The following is a 15283-nucleotide window of genomic DNA, read 5'->3' as shown; positions in this document are numbered from 1 at the left end:
ATCTCTTCAGACTAAAACAGACAAAAAGAAAAAGAAAAATCCTACAGACGCCCTTTTTCTGTCTTTCTGTCCAGCTGATAGAAGTCCAGGCAGAGTACCACAGGAAGTCATTAGAGCTGCTTCAGAGCGTGCTGCCCCAGATCAAAGCTCATCAGGGTGAGTGGGAGACTGATGTGCTGTAGTCCGTGTTACAGTGAGAATAGGTGAATATTCAGTATTCAGGCTGTACAAGTGAAAACTGTATTTGTTTATCCTTTATTTATGGAAATGGAAGGAGGCTTAATTATAATTATTATAATGTTACACTACCGATGTTACACTGTCCAATGATAAACTTTAAAACCAAAGTGATCTAAGGTGCTTTAATCTTAACCATAATGTAGCAGGAACCTGATTACCTGATATGCATGCACAAAAAGACCTTTTTCCTGTTGTTTCCTGTCACAACAAAAGCCTTAAACATTGTGACAAGGACATCAACAAAATGCAGAACTAGACAAAATAAGTCATGGGGCTAAGGGATGGTCTGTGTCCGCCACCTGCAAACCATTTTTCCCTTTTGGGGGTTGCCTCTCCAGTGCACCTGTTGTCACTTTGATTTGCATCAGGTGAAACTGGTTCCCAGTGGTTTATGATTCCTACCCGGACAGGCTGAGATCCCTGAAGTGTAACTGACTTTGTGTTATACTGCGATGATCAAATGTTCCCTTATTTTTTTTTTTGAGCAGTGTAGTTTCTGGCCTGCATTTGCACTTCATCATATTTGTATTGTTTTCTGCTATAAAAATAAGTGAAGCGTGAGTGAAACTCTTCCAAAGTTAGAGTCTGCAGAAATAAAGAGCACGGTGGAGTTTTGTTTCTATTATAATCATGCAGATAACTGAAGAACTTGTGTAACTCCAGTAACAGCATAATTAGTGAAGTTTAATAACTCAAATTAGTACAGTAATGCACTTCATTAATACAGTACAGAAAAATGCAATGTGATTATGGTAACACTTTACACCGACTGTGTGCACAACGCTGTGCTGTTTCTGCAACATCACAATGAATGTTGGTCAGTTATGTAGTGGATGGCTGAGTGACTGAAGTGGATAACACTGATGCAGAGTTTTTTTGTTTTAGCTTTGTGAAGCTTTAATCACTCATTCTTTGTTGTTATAAAATTATATGTAAGTGTCCAAAATCTGACTTCATTATAGTTACAGTTATAGTGTATTTGACCAGTAAAAAGTGCACATTTAGACCTAAACTGTCAAATAACCGCTCTCTCTGTTAACCGTGGTGTCCACAGTGTATCAGTATGACAGTGAGGTCATGAAGTGTTGGAAATTATTGCTTATAGTGAGACAAAGACCACGTTTTCAGAGTCAGTATCTTTGTTTAGCCAACTCCCTGCAATATGAGAGAAAAGTCTCTGATAAACTAAGCATCGCTGCAGTCATAAGATCATAAAAGCAGAGCTGCTGCAGAATGATCTGAGTGTGTAATACTAAGAGTGTGTGTGTGTGTGTGTGTGTGTGTGTGTGTGTGTGTGGTTCACAGAGACCTGGGTGGAGAAACCGTGTTACGGGAAACCATTAGAGGAGCACTTAGCGCTCAGCGGGAGAGATATTGCCTTTCCCATCGAGGCCTGTGTCACCATGCTGCTGGAGTGCGGCATGCAGGAGGAGGTAAACACGCCGGCCACTTTTCACATGATGGGTGAAAAACTCATTTACGGGTGTGAAATGTTGCTGAGGTCACCACAGAGATGAAGTCAGTCTTAATTACCGGAGGGAAATCTGATGAATCCAAGTCTGAGACTAATAATCAGCTGGAACGTTAAACTAATGCTCACACATTAATAGATCCTCAGGTATAATTGAGAAATGTCACATATCCGAAATGGGGCTGACTCCATGGTTTCAGGATCTGCTTTTTGCAGATGTTGTGGTCCTGTTGGTTTCATCAAACCATGACATCCGACTCATGCTGAGGCAGCTGGAATGAGAGTTAACACCTTCAAGTCCAAGCACGTGGTTCTCAGCTGGAAAATGATGCAGCACCCGCTCCGAGTGTTGCAGCATCAATCTCAGCGTCTTATTCACAAGTGAAGGGAGAGTGGAGACGGAGACTGACAGATGGATTGGTACAGCAACAGAGCTGAGCATGAAAGTGAAGCTGTGGATTTACTGGTCAATCTCCATTCCTATCCTCATCTGTAGGTTAGGGACCCAACGAATAAAGATGCTAAGGGTGTCTGGGCTCTCAGGCAGAATTCACACGTGCCAAATATTTAGGGATATCTTTGTTGGTCCAATCACAAGCTGTTTCATTTCATTTAATTAGCACCAGTTAACGACAACAGCAGTTGTAGCAAGGTAAATACAATATTAGAGCGTGAACTCCAATGGTCAAACGCTCTCCTGGCACTTGGTCATTACCTGTTAACAGGAAGAGACCTCCAGCAGAACCAGGCTCAGGGAGGGTCAGCTGCCTGCTGTGACCTGTTGGGTGCCGAGGGGAAATAAAAGTGAGCATATTATTTCATTTATTTGGAGTGGAAAGAAACCTAGGGTACGGCTAGAACTGTTACAGAGACCTAAATCAAAAGGTGGCCTGGCTCTACCAAATCTTTGTCATTATTATTGGGCTGCAAAAGTTAAAAAAAAATCATCTACTAGCTCCACTCTCCGGACACAGACTCGTGCCGCTTTGAAGCTGCATGCTGCACCTCAACATCTCTTAGTGCCCTTGTCACCTCCAGCCCTCCCCTTTCTATAACGGATTTTACTAGCAACCTGGTCATCATAAATACCCTAAAGATATGGTTTCAATTTAGACAGAACTTCGGATTTAATAGCTTTCTTCACATCAGCCCTATACACAATAATCCTCTTTTCCCTCCAGCGAGATCAGACTCTGAATTTATTCTTTGGCAAAGACAAAGCATACACATATTTAAAAATTTGTACATCAATGGTGTTTTTGCAAGTTTTAATGACTTATCACATAAGTTTAACCTTCCCCGGTCCAGCCTATTCCGGTACTTCCAAGTCCGCCACTTTCCTCAGTGCCATGACCCTAACTTTCCAAATTTACCTTTGGAGTCTGCTTTAGATACTATATACTAGACTATAATATTTTTATTTTTTATTTTAGAGAATTTGATTTTCTATTGCATGGCACTGAACAGGAGTGGCCCTCCTATCTCATTGTACATCCTGTATAATGACAATAAAAGGCATTCTATTCTATTCTATTCTAGATGAATTGTTAGGAATGCCTTTCAACCCAAAGAGACTAACTTCAAGAATAAATGACTGGATAGCCTCTCTCCAAAATCCAACACTTGAAAACACCAGGGCAGAATGGATAAAGGAACTGGGGGAGGACCTGGAGGAGAATATTTGGATCAGTGCCCTACAAAGAGTGAATGACAGTTCCTCTTGTGCTAAGTTAAGCGTGAGACAATTCAAGGTTCTGCATCGTATTCACTATTCCAAAGCTAGACTGGCAAAAACATACCCTAACACAGATGCAGGTTGTAACAGATGCTGGAGCACCCCTGCTAATTTAACCCATATGTTCTGGTCATGCCCATCCTTGATGTCCTATTGGTCTGGGATTTTTAGGATACTGTCAGAGGTACTTGATGTTAGTCTTCAACCCAGTGCAGCAACAGCTATATTTGGTGTCATAGATGGGAGATATTCTACAATGAGGAAAAAGCATAAACACATAATTGCTTTCACAACTTTGCTTGCACGCAGATGAATATTGTTACACTGGAAATCCCAGAACCCACCTAAACTGTCCTTGTGGCTGAGCGATTTGATGCAATTTATACAGTTGGAGAAGATTAAGTATACACTTAGGGGGTCCAGAGACAAATTCTTCTCTGTCTGGAATCCAGTACTGTCACATCTAAGCTGGACTTCAAACCATGCCTCATTAGTAAACATCTAGCATTCTGCTCTCCTCCATGTCTTCATATATATTTGTTCTTTTCGGGTGTTCGTGCAGTTTTTTCTTTTTTTAATTCCTGTTTTTCTTTTTTATATATGTATGCAAATGTGTATGTACGCGTGTGTATATGTTTGCATATTCACAAATACTCTTTTTCTTTTAATTATTGTAACCTTACTTGTTACTTGAATGGGTTAGTGTCCTGTTAATAAAAGGGAGGGATGGGTGGGTTGGAGGGTGGCTACATTTAGGTATTTCTTTTTCAAAAAAAGGAAACTATGACCATTGTTTCGGGGACATTTTCCCTATGCCTGTGTTTATGTATACTTTGAGATGTTTAATGCTCAATAAAACATATAAAAAAAAAAAAAAAAAAAGTGAGCATAATTAGAAACACAAACTATGGAGACAGAAGAAAAAACAACCAATCACAAGACAAACTGACTGAGACAAGCTACCGCAGCTCCCTGCTACCATATTTGTTGTTACACAACAGGGAGATGACTCATCACTACGATCAGCTTCTCCTTCATTTTGATGCCAAACTGCACAAGAAACCTCCTCACTCTCTGATGTGATTTGATTGGCTAACGGATGCTCAAAAAGTTCTAACTTTTCAGTTCAAGCACTAAAGGTGCCTTAGAGGTGAGGAGCGTTTAAAGGAGGCAGTGAGACCCTGCAGCCTTTGTCTTTTGCATGGTTTGGGATGGTTTACACTGCTGCTCATCTCTTCCTGTTTGCACGGCCCTTTACTGCTCAGAGTGCTGCCTCTGCGACTCGGATAAGAAGTAGAACAGAGATGGAAGTATGAAATAGGAAATACTGCACAATAAGTACCTTTAATTCTGAACGCTGGACTTTTAATTTAGCATTTTTACACTGTGACATTGCTGCTCTTCTTTTTCTAGTTAGAGAATCAAGCATTTACAACACATAATAACTTCTGCTTGTTTAATATTTAGTGACCTCGGCTCCATGTTTTCAGGGTTTGTTCCGAATCGCTCCCTCCGCCTCCAAACTCAAAAAGCTGAAGGCATCTTTGGACTGCGGTGTGTTAGATGTTCAGGAGTACTCTGCAGACCCGCACGCCATCGCAGGTGAGCGATCAACAACACTGCCACATACCTGGACCTCCTCCCTGCTTCCTCATCTGTTTCCATGACAACCGATCAACCGTTGAAATTTGTCTCACGGGGGTAGATTTATGAGTTGGCTCCTGTTGGCTTGTTGGCATCTAATTTCTGTACATTTCTGATCTTTTTCTTGTGCTGACTTACCCTCCTGCTCCACATGAAGGGGAATGAATAAAAGCATAATCAGGCTGCGTGCATCAAAGAAATATTTTTGCTGTCTCTTTGTTTCTCCTGCTGCTGCACTCGTCTGCACTGAATTTCCTGTTAAAGGTTATTTTGAAGCCTTGGGACTCAGGAGCTTCGGCTTTGATTGGGATCGCTTCTGTGGCCACTACCAGAGTGTCTGCTGACAAAACAAAGTTTTTTTCTTCTGTATTCAATAAATGATCCAATAAATGCCAAGTGATAAACTCCAAATATAACTGGGATTAGTGTCAGACAGATTCTTCATCTTCTGCAGCAAAAAAAGTTTTTTTTTCTTGTCTTTTTGTTGCTGTCACGTCTTTGCTTTTAAATCTGAGCTGTGACAAACTACAGAGAAAGAAAAGCTTTCAGGCTTTTATGATGCTGTTATTGATCTTTTTTTTTTTTTTTACTGGAGCAGCCTATTGCTGCTGTCAGAATAAAAGCGTACATTTCCAAATGAAAAGCTTTTCACAAGCTTTTTATGTTAAGAATGATGCATTTTTTAGAATTATAATGCAAACTGTTTTTTTTACAATAAAATAAAAGTTAATGGAAAGCATCCTTTCAGCACAGAGAGCTGCCTCCCTCGTAATCTTTCTTTTATTTCCTAAATGATGGAACACTTAATTATAATCTGCAGCATGATTTTTGAAGTAAATTATTTCCTATTTGTCAGTTTGTTTTCGAGTCATAAATGTAAACTTTCAAGTTAAACTATAGGCTTTAGTTTCATATTCAGTGGGTTCCTTTGGTTTCCTTTGCCGAGGGAATTAAAACTTCTACAGAAATGAAGGCATGAATCAAAACGTTGGATTGCAAAACTGAAACTCATCTAATCGCTAAAATAACCATAAAGTGAAAACAGGAATCAAAGACTCAGATGTGACCATAAATCAGGCCCACAATCTGCTAGAATCTGGAAATTGAAACAGGAATCCAGAAATCCTTCCTACACTGGCATAACAGTGAGACCACAAACCCTCGGACCATGACTGCTGTATGTGGCTTATGTTGGGGTGGTGGACGTAGAAACTGCAGACAGTAATATCAGGCGGCAGCTGCACTGACATGTCAGAGATGGGAAATTTGCAGCTTTAACAGATCACAAAATTCAGAGGAAGGATGTGAGGAGCGTCAGCCACCAGAGCTAACCCCTGACCCACTCAGGACTACGCTCTTTAGCACATCTCAGAAGCAGCTCTTTATGTCACGTCTATTTTATGTCACGCTGCACAGAGCACACAAGGAGGGCAGGAAGTCAGGTACATAAACAGTATATGGAACCTGCTCGGTTTTCAAAATCAAAGAGCAGACTAAACTCTCCCTGGATGATTTGGAGCCGAGCTGTAAGAAACAGGCTGAGATGCAACAGTGAACATGCTCTCCAGGAGTATTCCTGATGCAGATGTGTATGTGAAATGTTATTTCCTGGTGCTTGTTGATGAGACAACAACAAAAGTTGAGCTAGGGCTGGGCTGTACTTTCGTGCAATTCCATATGTACTACAAGACGGTGCATCGGGTCAGTGTCACCTTTATTTACCGAGGCAGCCTGGTAAGAGCCAAAAGAAGAAATAGAAAGTCAAAAGTTAGAAGAACAGCAGCAGACATACCAAAAATTTCAACACCTCTACAGGTAAAAATCTGCCTCCTGGCGGGTTTAGTTCATTACTGCAGAGGGTAATTACAAATAGTACCTTTAACAGTTTGGAAAACAGATGTTAAGCTTTATGATGTCCTGACCTGCACGGTGCACCTCAGCTGGAGGTCATTCACCACATGACAAACAGAGCAAATGGGTCATGCTTTGTTTATCTGCCATCTCACAGACACGTAACCCGTATTTTTGTTTCACCTGCAGCCAGCAGAAAAGTTATTGATCATAGTCACATGAAAAACAAGTAAAATCCAGTTATTTTAATTTATTTTTTTAAATATAAGCCTGAGAATTGAAATCACGTGTTACCCAGCTGCTGCACTAGTGTAAAAAACAACTTGCTCAAACATGCATCGACCCAAAAGTGTTGTCATTGTTTCATTAGCAAACAATTGAATTTTGTCTTGTCAAACACACTGAAAGCCTCATTAGTGTGCAGTGAAGATGGTTGTTTCACAGCTGAGTATAAAACTCTGAACCATACAGAATAATTGAGCATTAAATCTCAAATTTAACTCCCAGCTCAGCGGAGTATGTGGAGAAAATGTCCTGCTCTGTGTTGTAGTACTCTCTAATGTTAAACTGGGTCAACTCTACCAGCAAAATTAATTTGTCCCACTGTGGAGAAGGAGGAGGAGGAGGAGGTGTAACTACAGGCATTTATTTGGCACCATCAATGCACTACCTACATGTACAGACTCAGGCAAACAGATGTGTACACGGCCGTCTCCCTGTCACCTGACCCTCTGTGAAATGAACGCAGCAGACCAGAGAAAGGAGACGACACTTTGCTTCACAAAGTCAGCTCAGTCAGCTGTCACCTTCCTCATCAGCACGGGAAAATTCAGTTTGGGGCAGACAAACTCAGGAAGTGTTTGTTCCTTTTAAAGGGATGGCTGGTCTGTTTGGATTTGTCCCCCCTCTGGGCGCTTAAAGGGACAAACTGGTGTTTTGTCCTGGGGACCAGGGTGATGGGGACTGCGGACAGGAAAGGCACTTGAATAATTACTTGCATTATGTGTTATATATTAATCTGAAATCTTACTGAATCTAACAGAAAGTCCCTTTTAGAAATTAGATGGTTTTCTCTGTGAACCAGGGTCTCTCCTGTATCCACTTTTGTCTCCAGTCTGATTGCAGTGAGGTTTTATTGATGGAGGCAAGGAAAGGCACATTTAATGCCACAGAGTCTGCCATTGTACAGTAAGCTGCAGGAAATTACACTCACTCTCATACGGATCTGAGCCTGGCAGGATTATACAGAGTCTGAGGTGCTGATCATGCAGCAGATGGATGCTTCCAAAGTTCATCGTCTTACAGCTTTCTTTCCCATCTTTCTCCCTCTCCTTCTTTTCTTCTTCCTTCCTGTCTTTGCTTCCTTGCCTTCCTTATCAGCAAATCATCAGAATACATTCACTTGAAGCTCATGTCTTCCTTACATATCCATTATATGTGCTGACATGTAGTTATCAGACATGTAGTTATCATGCCTCTTGTCTTGGTCTCTGCAGGTGCTTTGAAGTCCTACCTGCGGGAGCTCCCTGAACCATTAATGACCTTTGAACTCTACAATGAATGGATCCAGGCCTCAAAGTGTGTATCATCCCAGAATAACGTTGTTGTCTTCAAGCTAAAGAATTTCTTCTTCTACTGTTGTTTTCAAACCAATCTTTAATGTCATCCTGCAGCATTCAAGATCAAGACAAGAGACTGCAAGCTCTGTTCAGTGCATGTGAGAAACTCCCTCCAGCCAACAACACCAACTTTAAGTGAGTCAGTTTCCATGTTTCACTCCTCTCCTCTGATCTGGCTTTTTCATATATGAATTAAATAGTCTGGTTAACCATCTGAAACACGTCAGTCAGGCTGGACGCCATACTTCCTTACCTCATCAGGCAACTGCAGCTGAGACTAGCTGGCCCTGTCTACAAAGAGGACTTCGTTCAACTCAAAGAAACTACTTAAAACATATTATAAAATGAGCTGCTGCCCAGGGCTAGCTGGGCTAAAATGTTCATAGCACAGAGTCCTGGTTCAACAGCTGTATCTTTGCCGACTGTCTCTGTATTTCAGTGTTTTTATGCATCTGTGCTGTGTTAAAGAAAAATGTCAAAAAACCCACATTCTAACAAGGACTTTGAGAGTCAGTCTCCACAGATTCCCATGTTTGGATCTGGGAGACAGACACCCTCTCTATTTTTAAGATTAGGCTTAAAACTTTCCTTATTGATAAGGCTTATAGTTAGGGCTGGATCAGGTGACCATGACCCATCCCTTAGTTGTGCTGCTATAGGCCTAGGCTACTGGGGGCGTCCTATGATGCACTGAGCGTTTCTTTTCATTCACCTCTTTTTACTTTGTTTCTACTCCACTCTGCATTTAATCATTAGTTATTATTAATCTCTGGCTCTCTCCCACAGCAGATGACCCCCCCTCCCTGAGCCTGGTTCTGCTGGAGGTTTCTTCCTGTTAAAAGGGAGTTTTTCCTTTCCACTGTCACCAAGTGCTGCTTATAGGGGGTCGTTTTGACTGTTGGGTTTTCTCTGTAATTGTTGTAGGGTCTTTACCTTACAACATAAAGCACCTTGAGGCAACTGTTTGTTGTGATTTGGTGCTGTATAAATAAATTGGAATTGAAAATTGAATTCAATGTTCAAATGTTTACAAAGAGCAGCTGTGGTCTCAGTGCACAGTTTCCCCTTTTATAAAAAGGGAAGCAAGTTTTAAAGGTTAAATGTATTGTTTGATTTAATCAGTGAGCAACTGTAGCCAGTTTTTGTTTCCTCGGCCTCTGTCTACTAGTTAGTCGCTGAACTGGACCAAGTGTTGGTACCTTTGTGGGCCTTTTAATAGAATTACAGTATCTGACAAACCTTCTGACTTGCTGTGAGGTACAGACCAAATAATAAGTTTGTGCTTTAGTTTTTATGAGTAAAAATCCAGTATATGTGTGTAATTTAGAGTAATTAGTCAGTATCTCTATGTGTTACACCTGTTTATGCTTGAGAAACAAGCTGTTTGTTGATAATTTAGAACTTTTTGTCTAAATATGGTATCTTGTGGCTTCAAACCAGGCTGATGGTTAGGGTTAGGCTACAGAGTGCCCACATTTGCAGTACAAATAAGTGTGTTTTCAGCTGCTGCAAACATTGTTTTTAGTTTCCACCTGAATTTTTCTGTATCTCACCTGTTCTAAGGCTTAAAGTTACACGGGACAAAGCTGCTTTAAGTAACAGGTTGGGAGCATTGAGTAAACCAGAGGAGGAGTCGACTGTTCAGGGAGACTCAGAGACTGTTTTTCACTAGCCGTAATTAGCATCCCTTTAAATGTCACAGTGAATAACTGCTCACTGGTCTGCCAGCATTAGTGCTAGCTGATAACACCGTCTAGTCCAAATAAGGTAAATAAACCACGTCATTTTTAGCGGTTTGCATTTATTTGCAGTAAAACCAAAACAAGGAGCTGAAAGATGCTACACGGACTGTAGATCAGACGGTACCTGTGGACTCAGGAGATAATTCTTTGTTACTGTGAGTCATGTGTCTGTGTTAAATAAAGAATGATTCTTATTTCATTTCAGTCACTTCTCGGTATCTGTTTGCCTCCTGAAATCTGAAAAATGATTTCCAGCTTTCAGGAGGCTGAATCACTGTGTGCTTCTTATCAGCACCTGTCAGAAAAGAGAAAAGGTCTGACCTGTGTGAAGCAGTGTGGAGAAAGAAGCGTTGCGTCCCAGGTGTTTGCTGCTGGATTAAATGCAAGCTGAAGGGCTCTGTCTCGTGATCAAAAGAAGAAAGTGGAAAGGCTCGATGATAAAAATGAGGAGAGGAAGCGATGGTAGAGAAATGAAGAGAGCGTGATGCCGCAGCACTCGTCATCGTCGAATCACAAAAATATGGCATATTTTTAGACAGTGCTCCTCCGAAGAGACCTGTCAGACCTGTCCAGGTGATTGCTGCTCACTGGGATGAGCCACCTGATGTTCAGCTCAGGATGAGTCATTCAGCTACAGAAATCCAGCAGCTCATCCAGCTGTAAAAACATCAGAAACAGAAATGGTTGGCTGTAGTAAGAAGTTTTGCCTTCGTATGGTTCATGCATTCAGCAGGTACACAGTTATCATTCACACTGCAGCTGGAACACTACAGTATGGCTGGGATGGATGCAGCCATCATGTTTCTTTGGAGCTAGAAGTGACCATGTTTGGATGAGAGGGTGGACAGCTAACTTATCAGTGAATGCCAGCAAGCTTGGTTGGCAAGCTGCATCCGTAAACTGTATGGGTACAATGCACAAAATAAAATACCAACACACCAAAACTGAAGCCCAGACTTCCTGGCTGGGCTGTACCACACATAAAGTCATCGTTTTAATCAGCCAAGCCTTTAAAATGCTCCCAAAGGCACCAACAGGAGGTCCAGGTTAATGATTTGAAGGAGGAGAGGTGGGGACAGTGACGCCTGTCATTCAAAGCAGCCACACCCCAAACTCCAGTTTCCAGGTGGATGAGTTATAAAAGAATTTACCCCCTCAGCATTGTTATGAAGGCTTAAATTACCCACAGAGACCAAAACATATTTTTTTATTTTTTTTGCACCAGGCTATAAACAAGCATTTTAATATTTAATGATTAATGTGGGGGTCTGAGAACTGACTCACTTTTGGAGCTGGCCTCAAGTGGCCACAAGAGGAACTGCAGTTTTTAGCGTGCCACCTGATTTGTTCCATTATTTCCCAACAGTTCTCACTTTACAACACCTCAAATGCTCCATGGATGGATGGATGGATGGATGATAACTTTAGTATATTTGATGAAGCCATGGAAAATTGTACCTGCTTAGGTGCAGAAACATGGGGGTGGGTCGAAATTTGGTGCTTTTTTTCAGCCCTTAATATTTCATAAATGCAAGAAATATTGACAGGATTGAAAAACAGATTTATTCTCTGTTAAAAACTGCATCCAAATCAGTTTCACACCCACTCCAAGTTTCAGAACCCAGAGAAAACTCTATTGGTGAACCGGTGAACATCCAGGGAGTGGACATTGAGATAGTGGACTCTTATAAGTACCTGGGTGTTCACCTAAACAATAAACTGGACTGGACTCATAACACTGATGCGCTCTACAGGAAGGGTCAGAGCAGACTCTACCTGCTGAGAAGGCTGAGGTCTTTTGGAGTGCAGGGGACACTCCTGAAGACCTTCTATGACTCTGTGGTGGCATCAGCCATCTTCTATGCAGCAGTATGTTGGAGCAGCAGCTTGTCTACAGCTGAGAGGAAGAGGATAGACAAGCTCATCAGGAAAGCCAGCTCTGTCCTAGGATGTCCTCTCGACTCAGTGCAGGTGGTGGGAGACAGAAGGACTCTGACCAAAATAACATCACTGATGGACAAGGTCTCCCATCCCATGCATGAAACTGTTGCTGAGCTGGAGAGCTCCTTCAGTGACAGACTGCTGCATCCTAAATGCACAAAGGAGCGTTACCGCAGATCCTTCCTCCCAGCAGCTGTAAGACTTTATAACCATCACTGCTCCCAACAAAAACCACAATAGCCTACACAATGTAGGATAATATATAATATACTGTAAATAGTCCGGCCTGTTAAGGTTCAACACACAGGCACATCATGTACATTGTATATAGTATTATTATTAGTAGTATTAAGGTTAATCTTGTTTGTTGATTTTATATATATTCTTTTCTTAATAGTGTAAACTATTATATCTTTATTTATATTTATAATAACTGCGGCTGCTGTTACACCCAAATTTCCCCTCTGTGGGACAATAAAGGCTGTTTCTTCTTCTTCTTCTTCTTCTTCTATTTTATCCCTAAACAGCTTTGAGCATGAGTATTGTGGGATATATCATAGCTGCAGTAGCAGTACGACTACCAAAGTCTGACATTTAAATTAGTTCTTCTGTTGTGATCAACTTGCTTACTGTGTTTTAAAGCATTTCCTTTGCTTTTTACAGTCATTTCAGTTTTATTCAGTTACACTGTAGCATGTATAGCAGTGACAGTTTCCTGATCTAAATATTTTGATAAGCATACAGCTGAGTGAGATAAATTAGCTGTCTTAAAGATAATAGGAAGGTTGAATGCACCTTTGGACGACAGTTTGCATTAAATCGGTGCTGCTTTTCTGCATTAACAGGTATTTAATCAAATTCCTGTCCAAACTGACTGACTACCAGGACGTGAACAAAATGACGCCGGGAAACATTGCTATTGTCCTCGGACCCAACCTGCTGTGGACTCACAATGAAGGGTAAGATACAACAGATACACATGCCCGGGCTTGTTAGCTTATTGATAACTGAACTCTGGATATTTGGACCAGAGAACCATGGAAACAACTCACAATGAGAGGCATAGTTGTGCTGTGTGTATTTGATTGTATTATTGCTGTGCACTTATTTACTAAGCTATTGTATCCTAATATTTCACCTCGTCAATAACACGTATACTCCCATGATTTGCAGTTAGAATTTAAGTCTACAGTTAAACATACAAACGCAAGAGGCAGATTTAATTAAATACAAGAAAGCGAAGTTTAATTTTGTTGTAACTGCTTCAGGTTTTATCATGTACTGCCTCCTGCTGGGTTTTTCATGCAGTAATTGATGATTAAAACTGGCACACAGTAAATGGAGAGACTCAAAGGGATTCGGTCAGTGCAGCTCAGTTACCTCTTTTTCCTTAATTGAGAACATGGGCTGTTACTAACAAAAATGCCCTGCAGACACTCAGTTTCATCCATAGGAGACTGCTTTTATTATACAGTACATATTCAGGAGGAGGATGATGACTTGCCAGTTTGGAAAGGATGAAGGGCATCTCCTTTATATCTTACAATCTGCCTTTAACTTTTAATTAGTATTTTAATAGCCCACGGTTCTGAAAGGATTTTAATGCTTCAGTAATATCATGAAAATGTGCTAATCACACTGTGTGTAAAATTCTTACCATCCAGACGCTTTTCCTCTTCAGGCTGTCCCACCATTTAAAAAAAAAGTCTCTGTCTTCTCCCTGTTTGCTGCAGCAACATCACGGAGATGATGACCACAGTTTCCCTGCAGATCGTGGGCATCATTGAGCCCATCATCCAGCACGCTGACTGGTTCTTCCCAGGAGGTGAGGAGAGAAAAACAGGAGGAAAATTTGTTTGGTAGCTTCCAAAATAAATTGCTCAACTGTTTCTGTTTGTTAGAAATCGAGTTCAACATCACAGGGAACTATGGCAGCCCCGTCCACACCAACCACAACGCCAACTACAGCTCGATGCCCTCTCCGGATATGGATCAGATGGATCGCAAGCAGAACGACCAGAGCCGACGGCCGCTCAGCGTCGCCACGGACAACATGATGCTGGAGTTTTATAAGAAGGACGGGTATGACCTTTCTTAGGGTTTTTCAGAGCCTGACCGATATATCAGCCGATATTAGCTATTTGCCAAGATATCGTTACTGGGATTTATGATGGCTGATGAATTTAAAAAGTAAGGAAGTGAAGGAGAAACACCATTCAAACATGTTATGAGTGTTGATGTTGCATAGTTTGTTTTAGAAAGTGACCGTATCTATGATAAATACACATCATTACCTAAGTGGCTGTTGAGTGTAAGCTGCAGTATGACTTTTAAAATGCAAACAAATACAAATAGTGGATATGTGTGTGCAGATAAATACCGACAGGTCAGTGTGAAGTCTATGGAAAAATTGTCTCTCTTATCTAAACCCTCCCACTGATTCCACCTGATTAAAGCTTTGTCTACATCAGTTAGCAGTCTTCCCTGTTGTACAGCTGATGCACAGCTTGAGCCATATTTTCTTGACAAGACCACACCGAGGTTCGTAAACTTTCCCCATGACTGCTTCATGACACAGTCAGACGTGTGAAGTAAAACTAGGAAAATTCCCTAATGATTACACAAGTTTGGCCTGAGAAGTGACCTCAATAAGAAGCTCAGTTTCACTCTGAGGTGGACAGAAACTGCCTCACTCTTTATCTGCAGCACCTTCCCTCAAAGCTTTTCTCTGCAGCTCAGTGAGGAAGAGAAAGGCAGAGGGGGAGTTGGCATTTAGTCTGTGAAATGAGCAATCCGACAGTCCTCGAGCTGTGGAGAGGGATTAGCTGAAAACCAGTCAGTCGCTTTCTTTCTCTGTCACCGTCTGATTCTGAGTGTCTTTCTCTAATGCTTTAATATACCCACAGTCTTATCAGGGCCTGCGGGGAGCCTGAGCTCTGCAGCCCAGGGACCACGAGTAGCCCGGCTAATTAAACCTGGACCGAGTGGGTCTGATCAACAGAGCTCAACTTTCAGTAGAAACACTCCTCAGAACCAGAGC

The 15283-nt window shown here is 41.4% G+C and overlaps 1 protein-coding gene across 1 annotated transcript in view; it reads left to right on the top strand.

The window, feature by feature from the left end:
* Positions 1-15283, top strand: part of LOC115797949 (rho GTPase-activating protein 44) — a 110097-nt gene that overhangs the window by 82069 nt on the left and 12745 nt on the right. Inside the window, exons 9-16 of the mRNA XM_030754553.1 lie at positions 75-156; positions 1546-1673; positions 4937-5048; positions 8438-8519; positions 8615-8695; positions 13089-13202; positions 13977-14068; positions 14145-14325. Coding sequence (XP_030610413.1) covers positions 75-156; positions 1546-1673; positions 4937-5048; positions 8438-8519; positions 8615-8695; positions 13089-13202; positions 13977-14068; positions 14145-14325 — 872 coding nt within the window. The remainder of the gene's footprint in view (positions 1-74; positions 157-1545; positions 1674-4936; positions 5049-8437; positions 8520-8614; positions 8696-13088; positions 13203-13976; positions 14069-14144; positions 14326-15283) is intronic.

Source organism: Archocentrus centrarchus, chromosome 19 (genome assembly GCF_007364275.1).
Source record: "Archocentrus centrarchus isolate MPI-CPG fArcCen1 chromosome 19, fArcCen1, whole genome shotgun sequence".
Taxonomy (NCBI): Eukaryota; Metazoa; Chordata; class Actinopteri; order Cichliformes; family Cichlidae; genus Archocentrus; species Archocentrus centrarchus.
Note: the sequence above shows the minus strand (reverse complement) of the source record. Positions and strands in the feature narration are given on the sequence as shown.